This window comes from Salvelinus namaycush, chromosome 8, assembly GCF_016432855.1.
Source record: "Salvelinus namaycush isolate Seneca chromosome 8, SaNama_1.0, whole genome shotgun sequence".
Classification (NCBI taxonomy): Eukaryota; Metazoa; Chordata; class Actinopteri; order Salmoniformes; family Salmonidae; genus Salvelinus; species Salvelinus namaycush.
The window spans coordinates 51220306-51244323 of record NC_052314.1 but is presented as its reverse complement, the minus strand read 5'-3'; the positions used below and the strand labels follow the sequence as shown (position 1 = coordinate 51244323).

The window sequence follows — 24018 nt, the reverse complement described above, 5'->3', positions numbered from 1 at the left end:
AGACATGTTGGACAAAACCCACTGAGTCGATGATGGCTCCGAAAGACTTTTGGAGTGGGTCTGTGGACTTCTCCATATGAATATTAAAATCACCAAAAATTAGAATATGATCTGCTATGACTACAAGGTCCGATAGGAATTCAGGGAACTCAGAGAGGAACGCTGTATATGGCCCAGGAGGCCTGTAAACAGTAGCTATAAAAAGTGATTGAGTAGGCTGCATAGATTTCATGACTAGAAGCTCAAAAGACGAAAACGTCATTTTTTTTTTGTGTAAATTGAAATTTGCTATCTTAAATGTTAGCAACACCTCCGCCTTTGCGGGATGCACGGGGGATATGGTCACTAGTGTAACCAGGAGGTGAGGCCTCATTTAACACAGTAAATTCATCAGGCTTAAGCCATGTTTGTCAGGCCAATCACATCAAGATTATGATCAGTGATTAGTTCATTGACTATAACTGCCTTTGAAGTGAGGGATCTAACATTAAGTAACCCTACAAACATTTTACAATAGCAAAATCACAAGAATGGCTTCAGATCAAAGTCTACGTTGAGACCGAAGGGAGCAAGGGTCTTTTAAAGATCCAAGCAGCCTCTTGTTTTAACAGCAAATTGTCGAGGTCACCTCCCTCTCCTAGGGAGGGTGACATGTTCGATGCCAATATAACATAGACGAAATCGAGTGGTTTTCTTCCAAAAAGTGGGCCGCAACTGGGTAAGTCGAGTTTTTGCACCTAATGGTGCAACGATGCTTCGAGACGTACTTCGCGCTTTGTTTTACCCACATCATTTTTTACCAGAAAGACAAGTTTATAAGATAAATAACTGCCTTAGTGGAGCACGTAATTACACCTTTGATTGGGTGTGTGTGAAGGATCTACATTTATAAGTGCCATTGCATTGAGCACAGCCATTACACTTGTAGATTCCATCCAGTAGGGGCGCGAATACACATTGTGCAGGGATATCTTGGAATGGTAAATCAGAGTTTACCAGTTCATCTCTGAGGTTTCTGGCCCCGCGAGAATACGACCAAGGAAAAGTATGGGTAATGTGTTTTCGGACCATCATCGGATCTTAGAATGTGCCAATGTTTGAGCAATTCCCTTAAAGACCACGTAACAACACCTGCACAGGATTGGTACAGCCGAACATCACACCTGCGGGACAGGTACAGGATAGCAACAACAACTGCCTGAGTTACACCAGGAATGCACAATCCCTCCATCAGTGCTCAGACTGTCTGCAATAGGCTGAGAGAGGCTGGACTGAGGGCTTGTAGGCCTGTTGTAGGCAGGTCCTCACCAGACGTCACTGGCAACAACGTTGCCTATGGGCACAAACCCACTGTCGTTGGACCAGACAGGACTGGCAAAGTCACGGTTTTGTCTCACCAGGGGTGATGGTTGTATTCGCGTTTATCGTCGAAGGAATGAGCATTACACCGAAGCCTGTACTCTGGAGCATGATCGATTTGGAGGTGGAGGGTCCCTCATGGTCTGGGGCAGTGTGTCACAGCATCATCGGACTGAGGTTGTTGTCATTGCAGGCAATCTCAGCGCTGTGCCTTACAGGGAAGACATCCTCCTCCCTCATGTTGTACCCTTCCTGCAGGCTCATCCTGACATGACCCTTCAGCATGACAATACCATACTGCTTGTTCTGTGTGTGATTTCCTGCAAGACAGGAATGTCAGTGTTCTGCCATGGCCAGCGAAGAGCCCGGATCTCAATCCCATTGAGCACATCTGGTAACTGTTGGATCGGAGGGTGAGGGCTAGGGCAATTCCCCCCAGAAATGTCCGGGAACTTGCAGGTGCCTTGGTGAAAGAGTGGGGTAACATCTCACAGCAAGAACTGGCAAATCTGGTGCAGTCCATTAGGAGGAGATGCACTGCAGTGCTTAATGCAGCTGGTGGCCACACCATATACTGACTGTTATTTTGACCCCCCCCTTTGTTCAGGGACACATTATTCCATTTCTGTTAGTCACATGTCTGTGGAACTTGTTCAGTTTATGTCTCAGTTATTGAATCTTGTTATATTCATACAAATATTCACACATGTTAAGTTTGCTGAAATTAAACGCAGTTGACAGTGAGCGGACGTTTCTTTTTTTGCTGAGTTTATATTAGATGACTTATTCAGGTTTACTGGCTTGGCAACTCAGTAACCTAACACATTGTGCCAGGAAATCAGGAAGAGAGATGTTCTTTTCATAACCCACTTTGATCTTATCAAGTAAAAGGCAGCAGATTGCCCAAGTCATTTGCATTGTAATGCCAGCGCTGTGCTTTCATTGGGTAAATGAAAGTTGTCCAATAATAGCCTGGGCCATGTCACTGTGAGCAGTGATGATTGGCTGTTCATGGAGCGTTTACGCAGTTGATTGGATGGGAGAGTCATTAAACTCTTCCTGCTGTGATCTGAAATGAAGGTCAAGGGACATGAGGAAAGCCACAGGGGTTGTTGTAGTAGTAGATAGCAGGGCAACTAGGGGCTTATTCAGACTGAAGAGGGTTGAAACAATGGAATTCAAATGACATTGCATGTACATAAACTTTTCGATTTGCATTAGCAACAGAATGTCACATGCTGAGAGAGGGGATCGAGGACATAGTGACGTGATGTTCCAGCGCCACAGGTCCAATTGTTCTTCATTAATATCATCATAGCCTTTAGCCAGTAAGCATGCAAACTATTAAACTATACAAGCAACTTTTCATCCACCGTATTACACTGCAACCATTCACAAGCATGTGTAGACATTTTAAATGGTGTATTTTCTCCTTTTATACACTCATAGATTTAGCCGCAAGACAACAGCCAGTGGTACAGCTACTACTAACATTTGCCTTATCACATAGCTTTAGCATAGAAAAAAATAAACGTTTACCCCTCTCAGACGAATATAAAAGTACAGTAATGTCATCATACGGTGTCATTCATATTATACAGAGCTAGGTAGCAAGTTAAACAAAATGTCTACATACTACTAGCACTGGTAGAACAATGAGCCAGATATTTCACCGGATGTAGACATGGTGGTGAGAGTAATGGTAATGAGGAAGTAGGAGAAGGGAGAAGATGGAGCAAGATGGATTCCGGGTGACATTCTACACATTTTCTCATCTATGAAACATTTGATCTCTATGCAGTTGTCTGTTTCTAAAACTAGAGTTTGTTATGAACAGACTTTTGTTTTTGTAGACTTTACCCATTGCCAAAGTAAGAAATTTTTCAAAACATTTTTATTATTTAGAAGGAATGCAAGGGCAACTTGAGATATTGCACACACGCACTTCAGATTAGGCATTCCCTAACAGAAATAGGTAGTAAAGCAAGCCTGTAATATAAGAAATGCCTATACATTTCAGCTGTTTACAAAATAATTGCTCTGCTGTTAAGGATTTAACATGCATGCATACAAAATGTTTAAACGTTTAAAAAGTGATCCTTTTTAGATAAAACTATATACTGAATATTTTCACGTCACCAGATAATTGATTAAAACACACTTTTGCAATGGTCTACCGTAGCTGCAACAGCACTCTGTAGAGTAGCACCATGGTGTAGCCGGAGGGCAGCTAGTTTCTGTCCTCCTCTGGGTACATTGACTTTAATACAAGACCTAGGAGGCTCATGGTTCGCACCCCCTTCCATAGACTTGCATAGTAATTATGACAACTTGCAGCATGAACTGACCTGTTGTCCACCCATTCAAAGGATCAGAGAATGAATCTAGTACTGAAAGCATAAGCTCTAGCTAGCACTGCAGTGCATAAAATGTGGCGTAGTTGATTCAAAGAGCAAGAAAGACAGTTGTTGAACAGTTTTGAACAAATTAATGTCTTCCAAAATGAAGGAGAAGCAAGTGAGCGCTAGCAAATTCAGGTAGCTAGTTCAGCCTACTCAAACATAGGGATGCTATGTTAGCTAGCTGGCTAGGACTATCCAATACAACACTAGAACTCTTCCAAGTCAAGGTAAGCTTTTGTGTAAGTGCTAAACTGCTTACCGACTGCACACCAATGTTAATGCATGGGTTTACTTACGTGTTAGCTAATAGAACTATGTTGACTATGATGTTACTTTAGCTAATATTGTGGCAGCGATGTAGGCTGTGTGTAGCGGTTATGATATGGTTTGGCTTAGAAAGTATTTTTTGCCTGCTCACATACAGCTGATGTGTTGTGCAGCGAAGTGACAAGATGAGAGTAAGAGAGCGCGTAGATGCGAGAAGGAATACAACGTGGCTGCTATGAAAGGGAACTGTGTTTACGCGGGATCTGTGGTGTATTCATTCTGCCGATTCTGTTAAAAATGTTTCTTAAACGGAAGCAAACAGGCAAAACGGGGATAAACATACCTGTATTTGTGCAATAGAAACTGTTGGACTAATGATTACACCCTATATCACCTAGATGCGGGCAAGAGTGTGCAAGGCGGAATTGAATGTGTCAAATTTTTCTCTCGACCTATGTGCTCCTACGTTGTAAACTTTCATTCATAGGCTAGGTTGTAGCAACCTGGGTGTAGGGAAAATGTGATTATCAATTCAAGTAGGCTAAACCTATCGCTGTTACATTGAACTGGGTGAATGGAATATGAATGACAGCCATCCAGTATGCTGTAATATAAATAAGGCTGTTCTCATGAAAAAAAAAAAAAACTGTCTTTTTTTTCTTTCTGTCTGGGGTGGCAGGTAACCTAGTGGTTAGAGCGTTGGGCCAGTAACCGAAATGTTGCTAGATCGAATCCCCGAGCTGACAAGGTAAAAAACTGTTGTTCTGCCCCTGAACAAGGCAGTTAACCCACTGTTCCTAGGCCGTCATTGTAAATAAGAATTTGTTCTTAACTGACTGAAAAAAAATAAAAAAAATAATGACTGCCACTGATACATACAGCTTTGGAAAAAATAAGAGACCACTGCAAAATGATCAGTTTCTCTGGTTTTACTATTTATAGGTATGTTTAAAAAAAAAAAAATGTTAATTTTACCCATTCTATAAACTACTGACAACATTTCTCCCAAATTCCAAATAAAAATATTGTCATTTGGAGCATTTATTTGCAGAAAATGACAACTGGTCAAAATAACAAAAAAGATGCAGTGTTGTCAGACCTCGAATAATGCAAAGAAAATAAGTACATATTCATTTTTAAACAACACAATACTTATGTTTTATCTTCGGAAGAGTTCAGAAATCAATATTTGGTGGAATAACCCTGATTTTCAATCACAGCTTTCATGCGTCTTGGTATGCTCTCCACCAGTCTTTCACATTGATGTTGGGAGACTTTATGCCACTCCTGGCGCAGAAATTCAAGCCGCTCGGATTTGTTTGATGGCTTGTGACCATCCATCTTCCTCTAGATCACATTCGAGGTTTTGAATGGGGTTCAGGTCTGGAGATTGGGCTGGCCGTGACAGGGTCTTGATCTGGTGGTCCTCCATCCACACCTTGATTGACCTGGCTGTGTGGCATGGAGCATTGTCCTGCTGGAAAAAAACAAATCCTCAGAGTTGGGGAACATTGTCAGAGCGGAAGGAAGCAAGTTTTCTTCCAGGACAACCTTGTACGTGGCTTGATTCATGCGTCCTTCACAAAGACAAATCTGCCCGATTTCCAGCCTTGTTGAAGCACCCCCAGATCATCACCGATCCTCCACCAAATTTCACAGTGGGTGCGAGACACTGTGGCTTGTAGGCCTCTCCAGGTCTTGCACCCACTGTGAAATCTGGTGGATATGAACTTATTTTCTTTGCATTATTAGAGATCTGACAACACTATATTTTTTGTTATTTTGACCAGTTGTCATTTTCTGCAAATAAATGCTCTAAATTAATATTTTTATTTGGAATTTTGGAGAAATGTTGTCAGTTTATAGAATAAAACAAAAATGTTCATTTTATCCAAACACGTACCTATAAATAGTAAAACCAAAAAAACTGATAATTTTGTATGCATGCATACATGGTCAGCGCTTCTGTCCCTGTGATTTATGCCCCACACCCAGCCAGGGTGGGCTGAGTGAATGACCAAGCCCCTAGTGAGAACATCAAAAGGCCACACTCAATGCGGTGCAATTTCAGTACCGTATTTCATCTAACGTATTTCAGGCTCATTCCCTTAAGAGGGAGGATGGGCGGGAGGAGGGCGGCTTACAATATGGCTCTCCGGTGTGATGCTACTGTGGAAACAGGTTCGTTCTGCGCCAAGCGAGGCAGCATTCCCAGAATGCAAAGCGTTACTGACTGTCAGGGTAGGGAGGAGCCAGTGTCTTAAAGCAGTGGGTTCATGCACGCACACACACCAATGAGAGAGAGACGCTCAACTGACGGGAGATGTGAAAGCTTTCCTTAATGACATGGAAAAAAGGTTGACATTTTAAAGTTAAGTGTGTAAATAGAACCTATGTGAATGTAAGAATGAGTACTTTACATTTTACAATACATCATTGCACGCGTGATAGAACAGCAAAGAATGTACTTGTATTTTGCTATACCACAATGCTGGATGCTCCTCTCTTCCGTTTCATCAGCAAAACAATAACAAATGCACTGGTACGATCAGTGGCGTCGTTTCACCTCATGCGCCTTTCAACTTTAAAGGTGAAATAGTCCAAAAATTGATATTCCAATCCTAGATTTCCCCTTTTTAACAGAATCATTTTAAAGATGAATAATTTAAACCTCAACCGACGGCACTGACACAAATAATATGAAGTCGCGTATGAGAAATGCATGTTACAGCCCTGAGCATAGATATGGAGAAACCAGGAAGCTGGGGGATCGATAATGAACCCCGGCCCGAGTTTAGACGATGGAGGGTTTGATTTGCAGGTCCTTGGCTTTGGAGAGCGGGAGAGGGAGTGAGTGGGGAATAGAAACCATTTGAAGAGAGCGTGAGCAAGAGGAAGGGCGCAATGGAGAGACTTATGACACACCTCTCCAATTAGGTCGACCGTGTTGGAATGACGTTTGCTCAAGTCTTGGTTCTAGGTGTTGATGTGAGCTTGCAAGACCGTATGTGTGAATACTGCCATCACCAGGTGATAAGATCAGGGCTTCCCCTTCTCCCCCCCCCCATGTTTCAGAATCAGAAGAGGAAACTCAAACCAGATGAATACATTGAAACCCCTTCAGCCTTATTAGTGTGATCTGATAAGACCATAAAATAACCATTAGACACTAAGGCTTCAAACAGAAGCAGAAAAGGAAGTCCAGCTAGCCCTTAGCCATTATTTTGCATTCGAGAATATAACGAATCTGTAGAAAGGAGACTCTTGATTTTGTCATTGACTTATTTGACAGAATTGTCAAAGCATTCTATTGACTAGGGCTGTGATGATACCAGTATAGAAAAAAAGATTCCATGGCAAAAATGAAAACACCAAGCAGACAAACCTCTTTAGTCCTTTTGAAAACCTGCTGTAAATAAAATATTGTGTGCTATAGATTGGAAAATAAATGGATAAATCTGACTCGGAATTACATAATGTTTGTTTCCAACATTAGGGCTGTTTTCCTAAAGAAGTTAAATCCGATTCGTATTTTGTTTCCTTGCCACGATACTAACGAGTATCACGATACTGGTATCGTCCCGGCCCTACTATTGACCATAGGATTACATTCTATACGACAAAACGCACCGCATAGACTCCCTTCTAAAAGCAGCAGGTGTTAGCGATAACCTGCGGGGTGTCGACCATACGGTGACGATTCCATATGTAGTATCGACGGGAAATGAATAGAAAATGATGGCCGATATTTCTACTCGGAGGTGATAGGACGGCTAACCGTTGCTTTTAACCATTTGTGGGCACGATGTGTTTTGCCCTTTGGGATTGGTAGGCTACATTTGTATAAAATATTCACTCAATCCAATAGTAGATCACCGGAACCTGGATTAGGGTTTCTTGGAAATCAAGAACCTCAGGGAGAGAAGGCTTTGAAAACGGGTCGATGAGGTTCATCAACATGATCAAGGCATACTGATTATTACATTTTTTTGTCCTTCGTTGCTACCTGGGTCTCGTGCACCCTCTATTCTCTAGCTTGTCTCCTCCTACATCTGTCGCTCACTGTCTCTCTCACTGCCTCTCCTCTATTCTAGTGCTCTCTTCTCACCCTCGAAAGGCTGCTGCTTCTCTCTTTCTTTGTCTCTCTCCCACCCTCCTGCCCTCTGTACCACATGTTCTCTCTCACGGTTTAGTATTATTATTCAGTAGATCATGTGTACAAACGTGTGTGTGTGTGTGTGTGTAAAATATATATATACACATATACACACATATATATGTGTATATATATACACTGCTCAAAAAAATAAAGGGAACACTAAAATAACACATCCTAGATCTGAATGAAATATTCTTATTAAATACTTTTTTCTTTACATAGTTGAATGTGCTGACAACAAAATCACACAAAAATTATCAATGGAAATCAAATTTATCAACCCATGGCGGTCTGGATTTGGAGTCACACTCAAAATTAAAGTGGAAAACCACACTACAGGCTGATCCAACTTTGATGTAATGTCCTTAAAACAAGTCAAAATGAGGCTCAGTAGTGTGTGTGTGGCCTCCACGTGCCTGTATGACCTCCCTACAACGCCTGGGCATGCTCCTGATGAGGTGGCGGATGGTCTCCTGAGGGATCTCCTCCCAGACCTGGACTAAAGCATCCGCCAACTCCTGGACAGTCTGTGGTGCAACGTGGCGTTGGTGGATGGAGCGAGACATGATGTCCCAGATGTGCTCAATTGGATTCAGGTCTGGGGAACGGGCGGGCCAGTCCATAGCATCAATGCCTTCCTCTTGCAGGAACTGCTGACACTCCAGCCACATGAGGTCTAGCATTGTCTTGCATTAGGAGGAACCCAGGGCCAACCGCACCAGCATATGGTCTCACAAGGGGTCTGAGGATCTCATCTCGGTACCTAATGGCAGTCAGGCTACCTCTGGCGAGCACATGGAGGGCTGTGCGGCCCCACAAAGAAATGCCACCCCACACCATGACTGACCCACCGCCAAACCGGTCATGCTGGAGGATGTTACAGGCAGCAGAATGTTCTCCACGGCGTCTCCAGACTCTGTCACGTGCTCAGTGTGAACCTGCTTTCATCTGTGAAGAGCACAGGGCGCCAGTGGCGAATTTGCCAATCTTGGTGTTCTCTGGCAAATGCCAAACGTCCTGCACAGTGTTGGGCTGTAAGCACAACCCCCACCTGTGGACGTCGGGCCCTCATACCACCCTCATGGAGTCTGTTTCTGACCGTTTGAGCAGACACATGCACATTTGTGGCCTGCTGGAGGTCATTTTGCAGGGCTCTGGCAGTGCTCCTCCTTGCACAAAGGCGGAGGTAGCGGTCCTGCTGCTGGGTTGTTGCCCTCCTACGGCCTCCTCCACGTCTCCTGATGTACTGGCCTGTCTCCTGGTAGCGCCTCCATGCTCTGGACACTACGCTGACAGACACAGCAAACCTTCTTGCCACAGCTTGCATTGATGTGCCGTCCTGGATGAGCTGCACTACCTGAGCCACTTGTGTGGGTTGTAGACTCCGTCTCATGCTACCACTAGAGTGAAAGCACCGCCAGCATTCAAAAGTGACCAAAACATCAGCCGGGAAGCATAGGAACTGAGAAGTGGTCTGTGGTCACCACCTGCAGAATCACTCCTTTATTGTGGGTGTCTTGCTAATTGCCTATCATTTCCACCTTTTGTCTATTCCAATTGCACAATAGCATGTGAAATTTATTGTCAATCAGTGTTGCTTCCTAAGTGGACAGTTAGATTTCACAGAAGTGTGATTGACTTGGAGTTACATTGTGTTGTTTAAGTGTTCTCTTTATTTTTTTGAGCAGTGTATATATAGATGTGTGTGTATATTATATATATATATGTGTGTGTGTGGTGTGTAAGCGTTTGTTCCATGCATATGCGTGTGTGTACGTAAAAAAAAAACCATCTACTTAGTCCCATCCAGGTGACTAAGTAGACTCCATAATAAGCGCTTGTCACTTGTCTGAGCGACACAAAGCAACTATTTCTAAAAGGTATTTTCTGTCTGTCCGTCATGCATGGCTTTTAATGAATTATTTCACCCCATGAATAATAATGCTGTATAATATTGAATTAATAACCGGTGATCATGACAACTATGAAAGACGGACTGACCAGTGATGATAATTAACATATAAACAGGACCACTTTAGAAGATCATGTCTCTGCGTCCTAGATGGCACCCTATTAAGGGCACTATATTTGATCAGGGTCCTTAGGGGTCTGGTCAAAAGTAGTGCAATATATATATATATAAGGAATAGGATGCCATTTGGAATGCCGACCATGTGTTATTCATCGTGGCTGTTGTGACTTGTTGGACCCTTGGGTGTGCAGAGTGAGTCAGGGTTCCGTCCCAAATGGCACCTTATTTCCTATGTTGTGCACTACTTTTGACCAGACCCCCAAGGGTCCTGGTAAAAAAAATAGTGCACTAAATAAGGAATAGGGTGTAATTTGGGACATGGCCCCGCTGTCTCATCTTAAGTGACAGTGGCTGGCTGTAAGCTAGTGTGACTATTCATTAGCCCCTCTTATCATGGTCATTAACCCTAGATGGATAGATACTAGATCCTGTTCATGTCCCCTATCTTTATATCCATGAAGAGCAGTGGTTTAGATCATTATCGTTTGGGCGACTATTACATTTCTATCTGCTTTCATCCCTTTGTCCTTCTTGGCCCTCCCTGCTTCCCCTCTTCCCCGGGATGCATCATTATTCTTCAGTCAGCATGACACTCTTTCCATGTCACAACGTCATAGCATACCATGATCTCCTTTTAGAAAGCACCGTTGAAATATGCTCCCTGGAATATCCTTTTGCCTTCCACTCCGTCATTGTGTGTTAGCATGATGATTAGCATTTCCCAGTAGAATGCGCTGCTGTTCATGCTAGCATCGTTAGCTAATATGCTAATGCTACAATTCAGGCTAATTGCCTTCTGTAGGTCAGCGACGGGAATGATTAGTATTCAGTGAGCCGCATTGTAATAAGCTATGTGATAACAGTTTAGGGTGCCTGGCTTGAACCCTACTGGACACCCATCCACTTAACCGGAGGTGATTTAGCAGCGGATTTATGAGCACAGTCTAATTCTCATTAGTCCCGGCCTCCCTGGTCCTCTGCTCACCTCATTGATTACCAAAACATTCATTTACATCCTAATGACTAATTAGGCATTTGTACCCTGTCTGAAATCGTCCTGTTAGTAGCATATGGGGGTGTGTGACACGTCCTCCTCAGCCTTGTCGCCACTTGCGCCACTGAATAGCTAGCTTTTCGTGTAGCGCCAAATGGTAAGACCCTTCAGGAGGGCGGTCACGTGCGCTAGCAGGGCAGAGATCCTGGGTTTGAGCCTCGGTGTGAGCCGAATCAGGAGGAAGTGGTACTCGCTAAGAAGCATCGTGACGTCCTTTACATTTACATGTGACGTACTCCCATTCGATTCTTTCCGATACATTTCATTTTTCATCTTGGTCCCTGCAATGCTAAACACGTAGTAGTTCAATAGATATATTGTGTGTATATAGTGTATATATATATAGTGTATAAAACATTTGGAATTATTGAGTTGCACCCCCCTTTGCCCTCAGAACAGCCTCAATTCGTCGGGGCGTGGACTCTTCAAGGTGTCGAAAGCATGCCATAGCGATGCTGGCCCATGTTGACTCCAATGCGTCCCACAGTTGTGTCAAGTTGGCTGGGTGTCCTTTGGGTGGTGGACTATTCTTGAGCCCCACGGGAAACTGTTGAGTGTGAAAAACCCAGTAGCTTTGCAAGTTCGACACACTTTAACCGGTGCACCGTGGCACCTACCACCATACCCCGTTCAAGGGCACTTAAATATTTTGTTTTGCTCATTCACCCTCTAAATGGCACACATTCAATCCATGTCTCAATTATCTCCAGGCTTACAAATCCTTCTTTAACCCGTCACTTTAAATCCTTCTTTAACCCGTCACTTTAAATCGTTCTTTAACCCGTCACTTTGAAATGGATTTAACAGGTCAATAAGGGATCATAGCTTTCACCCGGATTTACCTGGTCAATCTGTCATGGAAAGAGCAAGTGTTCCTAATGTTTTGTACACTGTGCATAGCTGTATATTATTATACATGTGAGGAGTGCAAATCTTGCAAATTGTATTTCCATATAAAAGACCGTCCTAATCATGCCTTCCATTTTATTTATAGATAATCAGGATGCATCCTAACTTGCACCGGATTCCCTATTTACATTTTATGTCATTTAGCAGACACTCTTATACAGAGCGACTTGCAGTAGTGAGTGCATACATTTTTGTACTTTTTCTACTGGTCCCCCATGGGAATGGAACCCACAACCCTGGCGTTGCAAGTGCCATGCTCTACCAGCTGTAGTGCACTGCATTTGACCAGCGCTCTAAATGATCATTCTCTCTTGCTGAAGCAGATTGACTTCTGCAGTCGAGATTTGCACCCCTGTATAAATGGCAACATGAAATTGGCCTGTATCTGACCATGAAACTAGCACCCGATAGAATTTATATCAGCCACGCAGTGCGCTTTCATCTTGGCATGGCGAGACAGATCCTGCATCCCAAATAGAGCCCCACAGTGGAGGTGTCATAGTACCCATAAAACCTAGCGGTCAAACAGGGAAATGGTTCCAATTTTGTTTTTCCACCTTACATTTTAGAAACACTTCAAATAAGGGCTGTGTAGGTTTACCCTGGCGTGCCGTTTTCATAACCACGTAAATCTCTCTCGGACAAAGTGACTATTTACTATCAGATTTGAAACTGCTAATTCACATAAGTAGACATGGAAGACTACACATCCCTGCAAGCTCCTGCACGCCATCTCTAGCACCGTTTGCTAACCGGTACATTCAAAGAAATGCATTACTAAATTTAGCTTACATTAGATGGTTAATCCAGAGATTCTTACCTTTGCCTCGATTTGGCACTCTCATCCAGATCATCATGGCATTTGTAGTTCTTCAGCAGCTAATTAGCATTTAATTTGTTGGGGGTAAATCTAGTGCATTCGGAAAGAATTCAGACCCCTTGACTTTTTCCACATTTTATTACGTTACAGCCTTATTCTAAAATGGATTAGTGTTTTTTTTCTCTCATAAATCTACACACAATACCCCATAATGACAAAGCAAAAACAGGTTTTTAGACATTTTTGCTAAAGTATTAAAAGTCAAAACTGATATCACATTTACATAAGTATTCAGACACTTTACTCAGTACTTTGTTGAAGCACCTTTGGCAGCGATTACAGCCTCGAGTCTTCTTGGGTATGATGCTACAAGCTTGGCACACCTGTATTTGGGGAGTTTCTTCTATTCCTCTCTGCAGATCCTCTCAAGCTCTGTCAGGTTGGATGGGGAGTGTTGCTGCACAGCTATTTTCAGGTCTCCAGAGATGTTCGATCGGGTTCAAGTCCGGTCTCTGGCTGGGCCACTCAAGGACATTCAGAGACTTGTCCCGAAGCCACACCTGCGTTGTCTTGGCTGTGTGCTTAGGGTCGTTGTCCTGTTGGAAGGTGAACCTTCGTCCCAGTCTGAGGTCCTGAGCGCTCTGGATCAAGTTCTAATCAAGGATCTCTCTGTACTTTGTTCCGTTGATCTGCCGCTGAAAAACATCCCCACAGTATGATGCTGCCACCACCATGCTTCACCATAGGGATTGTGCCAGGTTTCCTCCAGACATGATGCTTGGCATTCAGGCCAAAGAGTTCAATCTTGGTTTCATCAGACCAGAGAATCTTGTTTCTTATGGTCTGAGAGTCTTTAGGTGCCTTTTGGCAAACTCCAAGCGGGCTGTCATGTGGCTTCTGTCTGGCCACTCCACCATGAAGGCCTAATTGGGACTGCTGCAGAGATGGTTGTCCTTCTGGAAGGTTCTCCCATCTCCACAGAGGAACTCTAGAGCGCTGTCTGTGACCATCAGGTTCTTGGTCACCTCCCTGACCAAGGCCCTTCTCCCCTGATTGCTCAGTTTGGCCGGGCGGCCAGCTCTAGGAAGAGTCTTGGTGGTTCAATGCTGCAGAAATGTTTTGGTACCCTTCCCCAGATCTGTGCCTTCGACACAATCCTGTCTCGGAGCAATACGGACAATTCTTTTGACCTCATGGCTTGCTTTTTGCTCTGACATGCACTGACAACTATGAGACCTTTTTGATATAGACAGGTTTATGTCTTTCCAAATCATGTCCATTCAATTGAATTTACCAAAGGTGGACTCCAAGTTGTAGAAACATATCAAGGATGATCAATGGAAACCGGATGCACCGGAGGTCAATTTCGAGTGTCACAGCAAAGGGTCTGAATACTTATGTACATTTTTTTCTGTTTTTTTTCTGTTTTAATAAATTTGAAAAGATGTATTAACTGTTTTCGTTGTCATTATGGTAGTGTGTAGATTTCAGAAAAATATATATTTAATCCATTTGATAATAAGGCTGTAACCTAACAAAATGTGGAAAAAGTCAAGGGGTCTGAATACTTTTCGAAGGCACTGTGTAAGTCCCCATTTCTGAGCGATTTACACAGCTATCAAAACATTACGCCAGGGTAAGCCTACGTGAAACACAACCCTTATTTGAAGTGTTTCTAAAAATGAACGGTGGAATACGATTTGGAACCATTTCCCCTGTTTTGACTGCTAGCTTTTATGGGTATTATGACTCATACTGTGGTACTCTATGGCACCATTATTCCATTTGGTAGTGCACTACTATGGGCCCTGGTCAAAAGTAATGCACTATGAAGGGAATAATGGTGTAATTTGGGGCGCAAACTCTGTCGAGATGCAATTACACACATTTTCAGTTCCCCTCCATATTAATGTCTCTAACATGCGTTTTTATCTGCCCTGTAGTGTGGATAACCAGAGAGGTGTCACTAGAGGACTAGCCATCTGAGACACTGTGTTCCTTATGGAAGTCTATTATATGGTGTATATACTGCATGGGGAAACTGAGTGTGGGAGGTAGGTGTGTGTGTGTGGGTAGAGCTTATGGAAGAGGAGAGGACGGGTGAGGAACAGAGAACATGGATTCACGGAAGCTCTATCCTCTGTAGCGCCATCCTACCAACCTGTAAGCAGGTGGTCTGGTACTACTTCACCCTCAATGTCTTGTCTAGGTCTGTGCCAGTCAGACACGGACTAGGCCTGTTTCCTAATAGCACGCACGCTTTGACACACACACACACACAGCTATGTCTTACTATAGTTGTGAATTTGAGTTGGTTTACTTTTCTTGAGGGGACTTCTGGTACTCGCAAGTATAGTAAAACGTGTGTACACACACACGCGCCCTAGTGTCCCAGAAAAGTAAGACCCAGGAATGGCTGTAGGAGACCTGGTTTTCAACTCCCCCAGTGCTGGTGTGAACATGTGGGCTTATTTGTTGACTTGTTCCCCCTGTCTGGAGGTGCTAGTTTTGGAAGGAGACGATGAGTCACGCCTAGAGAGCGGTGTGTTTAAAAAAATAAGGTTGACCACAGGGAACCGACACATCACCTATAGCTCCTACTGAGATGTGTCGGTCTGTCTGTCTCCTCTCTTGCTTCTTCCCTTTGGCTCTTTTGATTTCTTGGTGTGTCTCTCTCTTTCTGCGTGTTTCTTTAAAGCCACCCTCTTCCCCTCTCTAATATCAAACTTAGTTTCAGCTATGCAGAGTGAGCCGCCCGTCCGTCAGCCAGTCAGGTGGTATAGTGCATTAACACAACCCTTCTGGCGAGAGAGGGAGAAGAGCGAGGCGTTTTCAGTTTTGCATGTCCTTAGCCCTACACTCCCAGAGGATTGGCGTATCATTCTAGCCCCAGGTCTTATTGGAGCCTTGTCAGTTTGGTCAAAGCGTGCATATAACAGTGGCGGAAGAGTTGTAGTCCCGTTTTCTATCCTTTGTCTTCATCACTGTCAAAAACAATAACGCTTTAGAAAAACCGCGACTTCGTCCAGCTTACTGTACTCTATCATATTCTTCAGTATTACATTTGCGAACACATTTCTTCCCATACGTGTTTCGCCACTTAAGACTTCGCTAGTGTTTCTCTGTATTGATGTAGCTAGTTAATAACCAGGAGCCGTCGGCCATGTGAAATACAGGAACATGGATCCTCAGAGGTTTGATACTCCGGTACACACACGTGCTCCCATGCACACACACACATGTACGCACTCCTGGAGGATGGCTCTGTCATGGATGAATGCTTTGCTGCTCTTTTGTGAACCTATCTGGTGGGATAGCTGCAGAGGCCGGGTTGCAGGAGCACACACATTAGATCAGCGTTTCCCAAACTCTGTCCTCGAGACCCTACACAGCTGATTCAAACGATCAAAGCTTGATGATTAGTTGATTATTCGAATCAGCTGTGTAGTGCACTTACTGTACATGTCGAACACGCATCCACTGGTGCAATCAGTCAAACACACACTTCTAATCCAATCTGTGGTCACGCTCCTCTCCTTCCCTCTACTCAACCAGGTGGGTCTGCTCTAGACTGGATGGGATGTGTGTGTGCTAGCCCCTCAAGTCCCTCCAACCTACAGACCATGACAAGTATTCACTGCAACCATTCAGCACCGGTGTCTTTTGCCCCCTAGCAAAGGAGATTTTTCTATTCCTTCAAATGACTGTCATTTTTAGAAATGTTTTTCATATCGGTCTAGTGTATTAAAAAAAAGAACTATTTGAATAGCCAGATGAAGTGAGTAGAAAAGGTACTCAAAAAGACCGATGCAATATATTCCAACAAAAATAAATGTAAAGCCTATCATCTTTGGAAAAATGTATAATGAATACCAATTCTTCAACAGTATCATCCAACTCTACTACCAGTCTGTGTCTCTGGGACAAAATGGCACCCTATTCTCTAAATAGTACAAAAGTAGAACACTATATACGGAATGGGGTTGGATTTGGGACGCGTGTGTTTTTCCAGGTTGGTGACACACTGTGGTACTCACTACCCTGACTACCCACAATCCTACAGCACTTTCTAAGAGGGGATTCAATTCTCAGTGTAAACCAGATTATTCATTACACCATATATTATATATTGGTGTATATATTTAGCAACCTCTCTGTCACCCTCTGTTCTCTGGTGGTGTCCCAAATGGCACCCTATTCCCTTCATAGCACACTACTTTTGCCCTGGGCCCTGTTAAAAGTAGTGCACTTTCTCTTTTCCTTTGATGAAGCCCGTCACATCCCATAATATAGAGGAAAGTCTGCTCCAGCCACTTCGACTCCTGTATCTGTTATGTGTTGAAATTGACCTCTCTTTGATGTTTTGAGGGTGGCTGCTGAAATCCTATTTTGTGTGTGCGTGAGTGTGCGTGTACCCTTATTGACACGTCCTCCCACTGCCTGGAGGTAAGGGAAAATAGCGGTGACTGTGGTGGCAGGCCTGACTCCTGATCGCTTTAGCTGTGACACTGAAAACAGAAGCAGACAGTGTGAATACACACACACACACACACACACACACACACACACACACACAGGGAGCGAAGATGAGTCATCAGAAAGCTGTTGGAACACAACATAAATGCACTCCTACACGAACCATAGGTATACAAAATGGCAGGTGTGAGATTGTATTCGTGCCTGTCGATTCAAAGGGAAAGGAAGAGGGAAAAGGAGGGAGGGAAATAAAGAGGGGGAGAGAGAAGCTCATAATGTGACTGGAGCCATTTTAGCAACAGGGAAAATGTTCATCCTCTCTGGGCTAGTTGAAGAGTCACTCATTAGCTGTTCTATCCTACTCAGCATGAATGAGATGAAAAGAGGGTTGGAGGTTTATCGAAATATACGACAACCCTGAGATGAGCTTTAACCCCATATCATGCTGACAAGGTAAAAATCTGTCGTTCTGCCCCTGAACGAGGCAGTTAACCCACTGTTCCTAGGCCGTCATTGAAAATAAGAATTTGTTCTTTTAACTGACTTGCCTAGTTAAATAAAGGTAAAATAAATATTAAAAAAGGATGATGCTATTGTCAAATCTCAAACTACTGCGCTGTGTGTGTGGAAACGTTCATTTGATCCAGCTTTATCACCTCTATTTATTTACACACCCATTTGATAACCACATCTTTCATGTTGATCAAACACTTCTTCTCATCCTAATCTGAATAATCTCATTTTGGAATGTCTTTGGCCCCCAAGACAGACACTTAATTTCGCCAGATGCCAAACATTTCTCAAGTCTAGCCTCTTCCCTTTTTTACGAACCGGCTCTTAGCTCGTAAGAAAGAGGAAGACGACACAGAGAGAGAGAGAAATAACAAACATATATTTATTAAATAAAGTAAACTTTACAAGTAACAATGGATTGTGTAGTCAGTAGTGTGAGTGGATGCATGCATAGATGGTGATAATGAGGGGTGTTGAGAGGTGCCAAAACATATGAACACGAAGCCCCAAATTGCCACAACCAGAAGACAAGTGTGTCTGTGTGGAGAGTCTCCTCGGTGTATGGGGGAAAGGTGTGTTTATCCCCGGGATACACCCGAGCCCAGGTGTGTCCCATTTCGCTGACGACCCTCCCGGCTCCGCCCACCGACATCCTAATAAGGAAAACGAGCGCAAAGAGAGAATTCGGCAGACAGAGTGGGAGGGTCGTCACACCTTTTTTATAGAACGTTTTACATGAACATTATTGTCCATTGTACCAGTTTCACGGAACACTGTCGATAGCGGTGGAAATGCAGGCAAATCTGCATACCAAATGGCACCCTATTCAGCTCTGTGGGCCCTGGTCAAAAGTAGTGCACTATTATGGGAATAAAGTGCCATTTGGGAAGCGTTCATAACTGGAGCGTGCGACGTTAACCTTCAGACAGTAGTTCCTTTGCTCCCGTAAAACCAACGACAAGCCAGCGCTAGTAGGACCTTTGTGTGTGTGTGTGTCTTGTTTGGATTTTCTGAGGAGATTTGTTTGGACAGGAGCGGCTGCTGGTGTTTAAAAGGACAGAGACGTGGTATACGCACGCACACACACACACACACACACACCCACATACCACAGAGATAAGGGAAGGGAAAATGGCTTGTTTCGCTCCTGGCCCCAGTGACGTCTTGCAGAATGCAGGTCCACATAAACGAGCATAAAAGAAAACAGTGGAAGAGGGAGCGAGGGTGAGAAGTGAGGGGAGAGAAAAAAAGACGGTGTCAGAGAAGAGAAGCGAATATGAAAAAGATTCAGCTATGATACAGTATCTGTGTGGAAATAAAACTTAATGTATGTATGAAACTGGGACAGCGAGTGCGATAGCATTAATCAGTCGGTTCCTGTGTGTTTTGTGTAGGAGTGTGTGTGTTTTGAAGAGATGGATTCCTTGTGCTAGCAGATACAGTATATCACTAATCTATATGCTATGTACAGTACCTTAGGGTCAACATTACCCCCCCGGTATGTGTGTGTGTTTCCAGAAGGTTCCACTTACGGTACTTGATATGATCCTATACTTAGATCCATCAGTGTCCATATAACGCTCTTGTGGGAGTGAATGATTCTACCCATGGGTCACCTTGTTGAATGGTCCGGGGGGGTGATATCGATGGCATTTAACAGTCCAGACATGTCTGTGGCACCTCATCAGGAGATTCTGTGACATTCAATTGTCTTGCATGTCTGTGTTAAAGATGATCTTCATGTCCAAATCTTCATGTCCAGCTCCACTGTACTGTGTGTTCTATTGGGTCCATTGTAAATCAAGTGCAGTATTTTACATTATGTATTTGACCCAGGTTTGGTATGTGTGCACCTAACCATCTGGTTTCTGTCCTCCCATTAGAAGTGGTGTGTGTTTTTGTATGCCCCGAACCACCCATTCTTCCCATATGTTCCCAGGGAGTTAGGTCGTCCAGTTAGTTGCAAACGTAGTGTACTCGCATCCAATGACCTGTAGCTTATAAATTCATGAATTATGCAACGGGTGGGTCTAATCCTGGTTGCTAATTGGTTAAAACCGCATTCCAGCCGGTGTCTATTCCACAAGTTACCTCCGGCTATGACGTAATCAACTCTCATCAGCCCAACCAGGCAATTTATAAACTTGATCTCCACTGTAAAAAAATGATTTAGACATCATGTCGCTTTTTCTTTTTAGACCAGCATTTGGTTTGCAACAGCAGAGATTTGTATAAACCTTGCTGTCTCTCCGACCTTTTCAATATTGAAATTTGATCTCCGCTGTCCCATTTGAGGATTAACGTGTCAGGACGAGACCTCTTTTCTCAGCCAGTCGAAATCATGAATCGGCATAATATTTCTGGATATATATATATATACAAAGAAATATCAATAGAGCTACTGTAGTTTGCTGTATTTCCAGCTTCAGTTTGAAGTGATTGTGTTTGCTGTGTAGTTGGCTAGCTCCTCTGAACATTGTCCTGACGAGAGCACATTTTCTATGCCAGACGAAATCGCTCATCATTAGCTCATTGTAAATGTCACGACAAATAAACGTCACTAGAAAACAGCTTAAACAAACGCAAGTGCAGCTACTCTGCTGTTCTGTCTGCGCTGTTTGACGTGACTGTGTTAGCCATAGTTGGCTAGCTAGCAACCAAGGGATAAGAACGTTGCCAGGCAGCATGGCAACGGAAAATTAGAACGAATGACTCGGATATAGATAAAGAACACGAGTTCATGACTGGGTCGCGTCTCTGGCAACCTAACCGATAGAGTGAACGACCAGCCGGCTTGGGTAGCAACCATAGATTTGTGTTGGGATTTTTTAATTTTTTAATAGTATGATTAAATTCATGAAAATATATCAATTCTTATTTAAATCTGTTGGTAACCAGTTGTATAAAAGTGATAACACCCTCGAAGCCGGTGGTTGGAGGATATATTGGAATGGTTTGCCGGCCCTCGACTTCGTACCAATATATCCTCCTAATACCGGCTTCTCTGGCATTATTACTTAACTGCAAAGGTTACTATTGCTGTTAATATAGCAGTTAATATTGCTTAGTGTTGCCCAGTAAACTGCAGGACCATTCATCAGTGTGCAGATATCTATCTACATTTAATGAGGTTGCACTGTTAGACCAACTCCCCCGTGTGTGTGTGTGTGTGTGTACTCAAACCATTCTGTGTGTCTTCTCGCCTCCACCATGGAGGTGGCCCAGATAGACCAGTCCATGACTGCTGAGCCTATATGGCTCTGGTCCAATTTAGTGTACTATGCTGAACAAAGATATATATATATAAACGCAACATGTCACAATTTCAACGATTTTACTGACTTACAGTTCATATAAGGAAATCAGTTGATTTTTAAATCAACTCATTAGGCCCTAAACTATGGATTTCACATGACTGGGCTTAGGCCCACCCACTGGGGAGCCAGGCCCAGCCAATCAGAATGTTTTTCCCACAAAAGAGCTTTATTACAGACAGAAATACTCCTCAGTTTCATCAGCTGTCCGGGTGGCAGGTCTCAGACGATCCCGAAGGTGAAGAAGCCAGATGTGGAGGTCCTGGGCTGGCGTGTTTACACGTGGTCTGCAGTTGTGAGGCCGGTTGGACATACCGCCAAATTCTCTGAAACAACGGTAGAGAAATGGACGTTCAATTCTCTGGAAACCACTCTAGTGGACATTCCTGCAGTCAGCATGCCAATTGCACGCTCCCTCAACTTGACATCTGTGGCATTGTGTTGTGTGACAAAACTGCCCATTTTAGAGTGTCGTTATTTAGTCCCCAGCACAAGCTGCACCTGTGTAATGATCATGCTGTTTAATCAGCTTCTTGATATGCCACACCTGTCAGGTGGATGGATTATCTTGGCAAAGAAGAAATGCTCACTAACAGGGATATGAACAAATTTTGTGCTCAAAACATGAGAGAAATACGTTTTTTTTTGTGTGCGTATGTAACATTTCTAGGATCTTTTATTTCAGCTCATGAAACATGGGACCAACACTTTACGTGTTGTGTTTTATATTTTTGTGTGTGTGTGAAGTAAATACGGTGCTTTTTTGGGACGTAACCTATGTGTGTTTATGCACACCAGTAACTATCCGTCTCCTCTCCTCCCGATTTTCACCAGGGAGGTAACCCAGATAGACCAGTTCCTCCAGGATACGGCGGCGCGGGAGGCCAACGCCAAGGTGCGCCTGCAGCAGTTCATCGAGGAGCTCCTGGACCGTGCCGACCGCGCCGAGAAACAGCTGCAGATCATCAGCAGCTGCGGGACCACGCCCAACGGCAGCATGGGACGCTGCAGCCTGCCCGGCTCCAACAAGGGCTCCAACAATGGACGCCAGGTGAGCCGATCCAAGACCAGTTTTGCTTTTGATTACACAAACGGTTACGGTAAGCTGATTTTCTAGATCCGTAGCCTGCCAGGCTCCAAAAGGGCAACAAATGCCAGGTGATCTGGAGTGGAGAGAGGAAGTTGGCCGTGTAGACAAACAAAAGTCAGATTTGTGTAAGGAGAGCCTAATGGTTAAGAATTGGGAAAGGTAAACTGATCCTAGATTGTTTCTGGTGATCTGGAGTGGAGAAGAAGTTGACCTAGATACTGATCTGAGGTCAGATTTGTATGTGTAAACCTAACGTCTAAGGTTAAGGTAAGCTGATTCTAGATCTGTGCCAGATAGTGGCACAGATAATGTCCCTGTTTAAAAACTCCCCTTCCTTGATGTGAAATAATCAAGGGCAATCTAATGTGGTCGAAGCATCTGTTAACTCTCAAAACTCCAAAGCGACAAAGGAAGGATGCGTCTTCATAGAATTAGACCAGGGCCAATGGCATCGCCACAAATTACACACTTCCTGTTACGTTGACAGGACAGCCAATAGGGGAAGACAAATCCGTCGCTGTCTGGGGGAACAGATGTCAGTGACAACTCGTCAAAGTAGCTTTTTAACTTGAATGATGAATAGGCATTGAGTCTATTGAACTGTGCCACTGTAGACTCACAGAGAAAAACCAGGATGGACTTGCATAAACCAGATTGCACTTGGTCAAGTAAACTGAGTATCTGATTAATAGAGGGCGTGCCCTGCGCGGGCGTGTACTGCGTGTGCGTTTTACTGAATTTAACAGTTGTACGTCACAGGAGGCTGCTGAGGGGAGGACGGCGCATAACAATGGCTGGAACGGAGCGAATGGACTGGCATCAAACACATTGACACCATGTCTGATGTATTTGATACCATTCCGCCCCAGCCATTACCACGAGCCCGTCCTCCTCCAATTAAGCGTCCACCACCCTCCCGTGTTGTGCATTCCTTAATATAGTCCTTGCATAATTAGTCAACGTTACGTAAGTCACTTATATAATTGGTTCCTCAACTGGGTCTGTTAGTTCCAGTCCAAATAAATGGGGTCTTTTTTTGGGGGGTGATATTGATGTCATTTAAATGATCAGTGACGAAAAGAACGAAATGATTTTGGAGTGACGTGAAAACAGACAGTCAGATATCCACATGCTAGGGTTAGATTGTCTATGTCTGAGATCCAAATGGGAACTTATTCCCTACATAGTGCACTACTTTTGACCTGAGCTCTATGGGCCCTAGTCGAAAGTAGTGCACTGTGTAGGGAACGGGATGCATCTCGTGACTTGTGCTATTAGAAACAGGCAAGGTTGGCGTGTTGATACCTGTCGACTCATCACAATTTAGCATTTTAATTTGATCTGGGCCGATTAGGGAATGTGTAAAATATTTATTAAACAGAATGGGCGAGCGCTGGACTGTGAATAGCGGAATTGGACAGCGAAGGAGGAGGTGTGTGTGTGTGGGGTGCGTGTGTGTGTGTGGGGTGCGTGTGTGTGTGTGGGGTGCGTGTGTGCGTGTGTGTGTGTGTGTGTGGGATGCGTGTGTTTGCGTGCTGTGTGTGTGTGTGTGTGTGACCGCTGGTCATGTCACCGCTCTATTTCTTCATTTACCTCAGCGGTATAAGTGGTTGTCCAGGTGTT

At 43.8% G+C, this 24018-nt stretch overlaps 1 protein-coding gene across 1 annotated transcript in view; it reads left to right on the top strand.

The window, feature by feature from the left end:
• fbxo41 (F-box protein 41) overlaps nucleotides 1-24018 on the top strand; it is an 80366-nt gene that overhangs the window by 9365 nt on the left and 46983 nt on the right. Inside the window, exon 4 of the mRNA XM_038999011.1 lies at nucleotides 22140-22356. Coding sequence (XP_038854939.1) covers nucleotides 22140-22356 — 217 coding nt within the window. The remainder of the gene's footprint in view (nucleotides 1-22139; nucleotides 22357-24018) is intronic.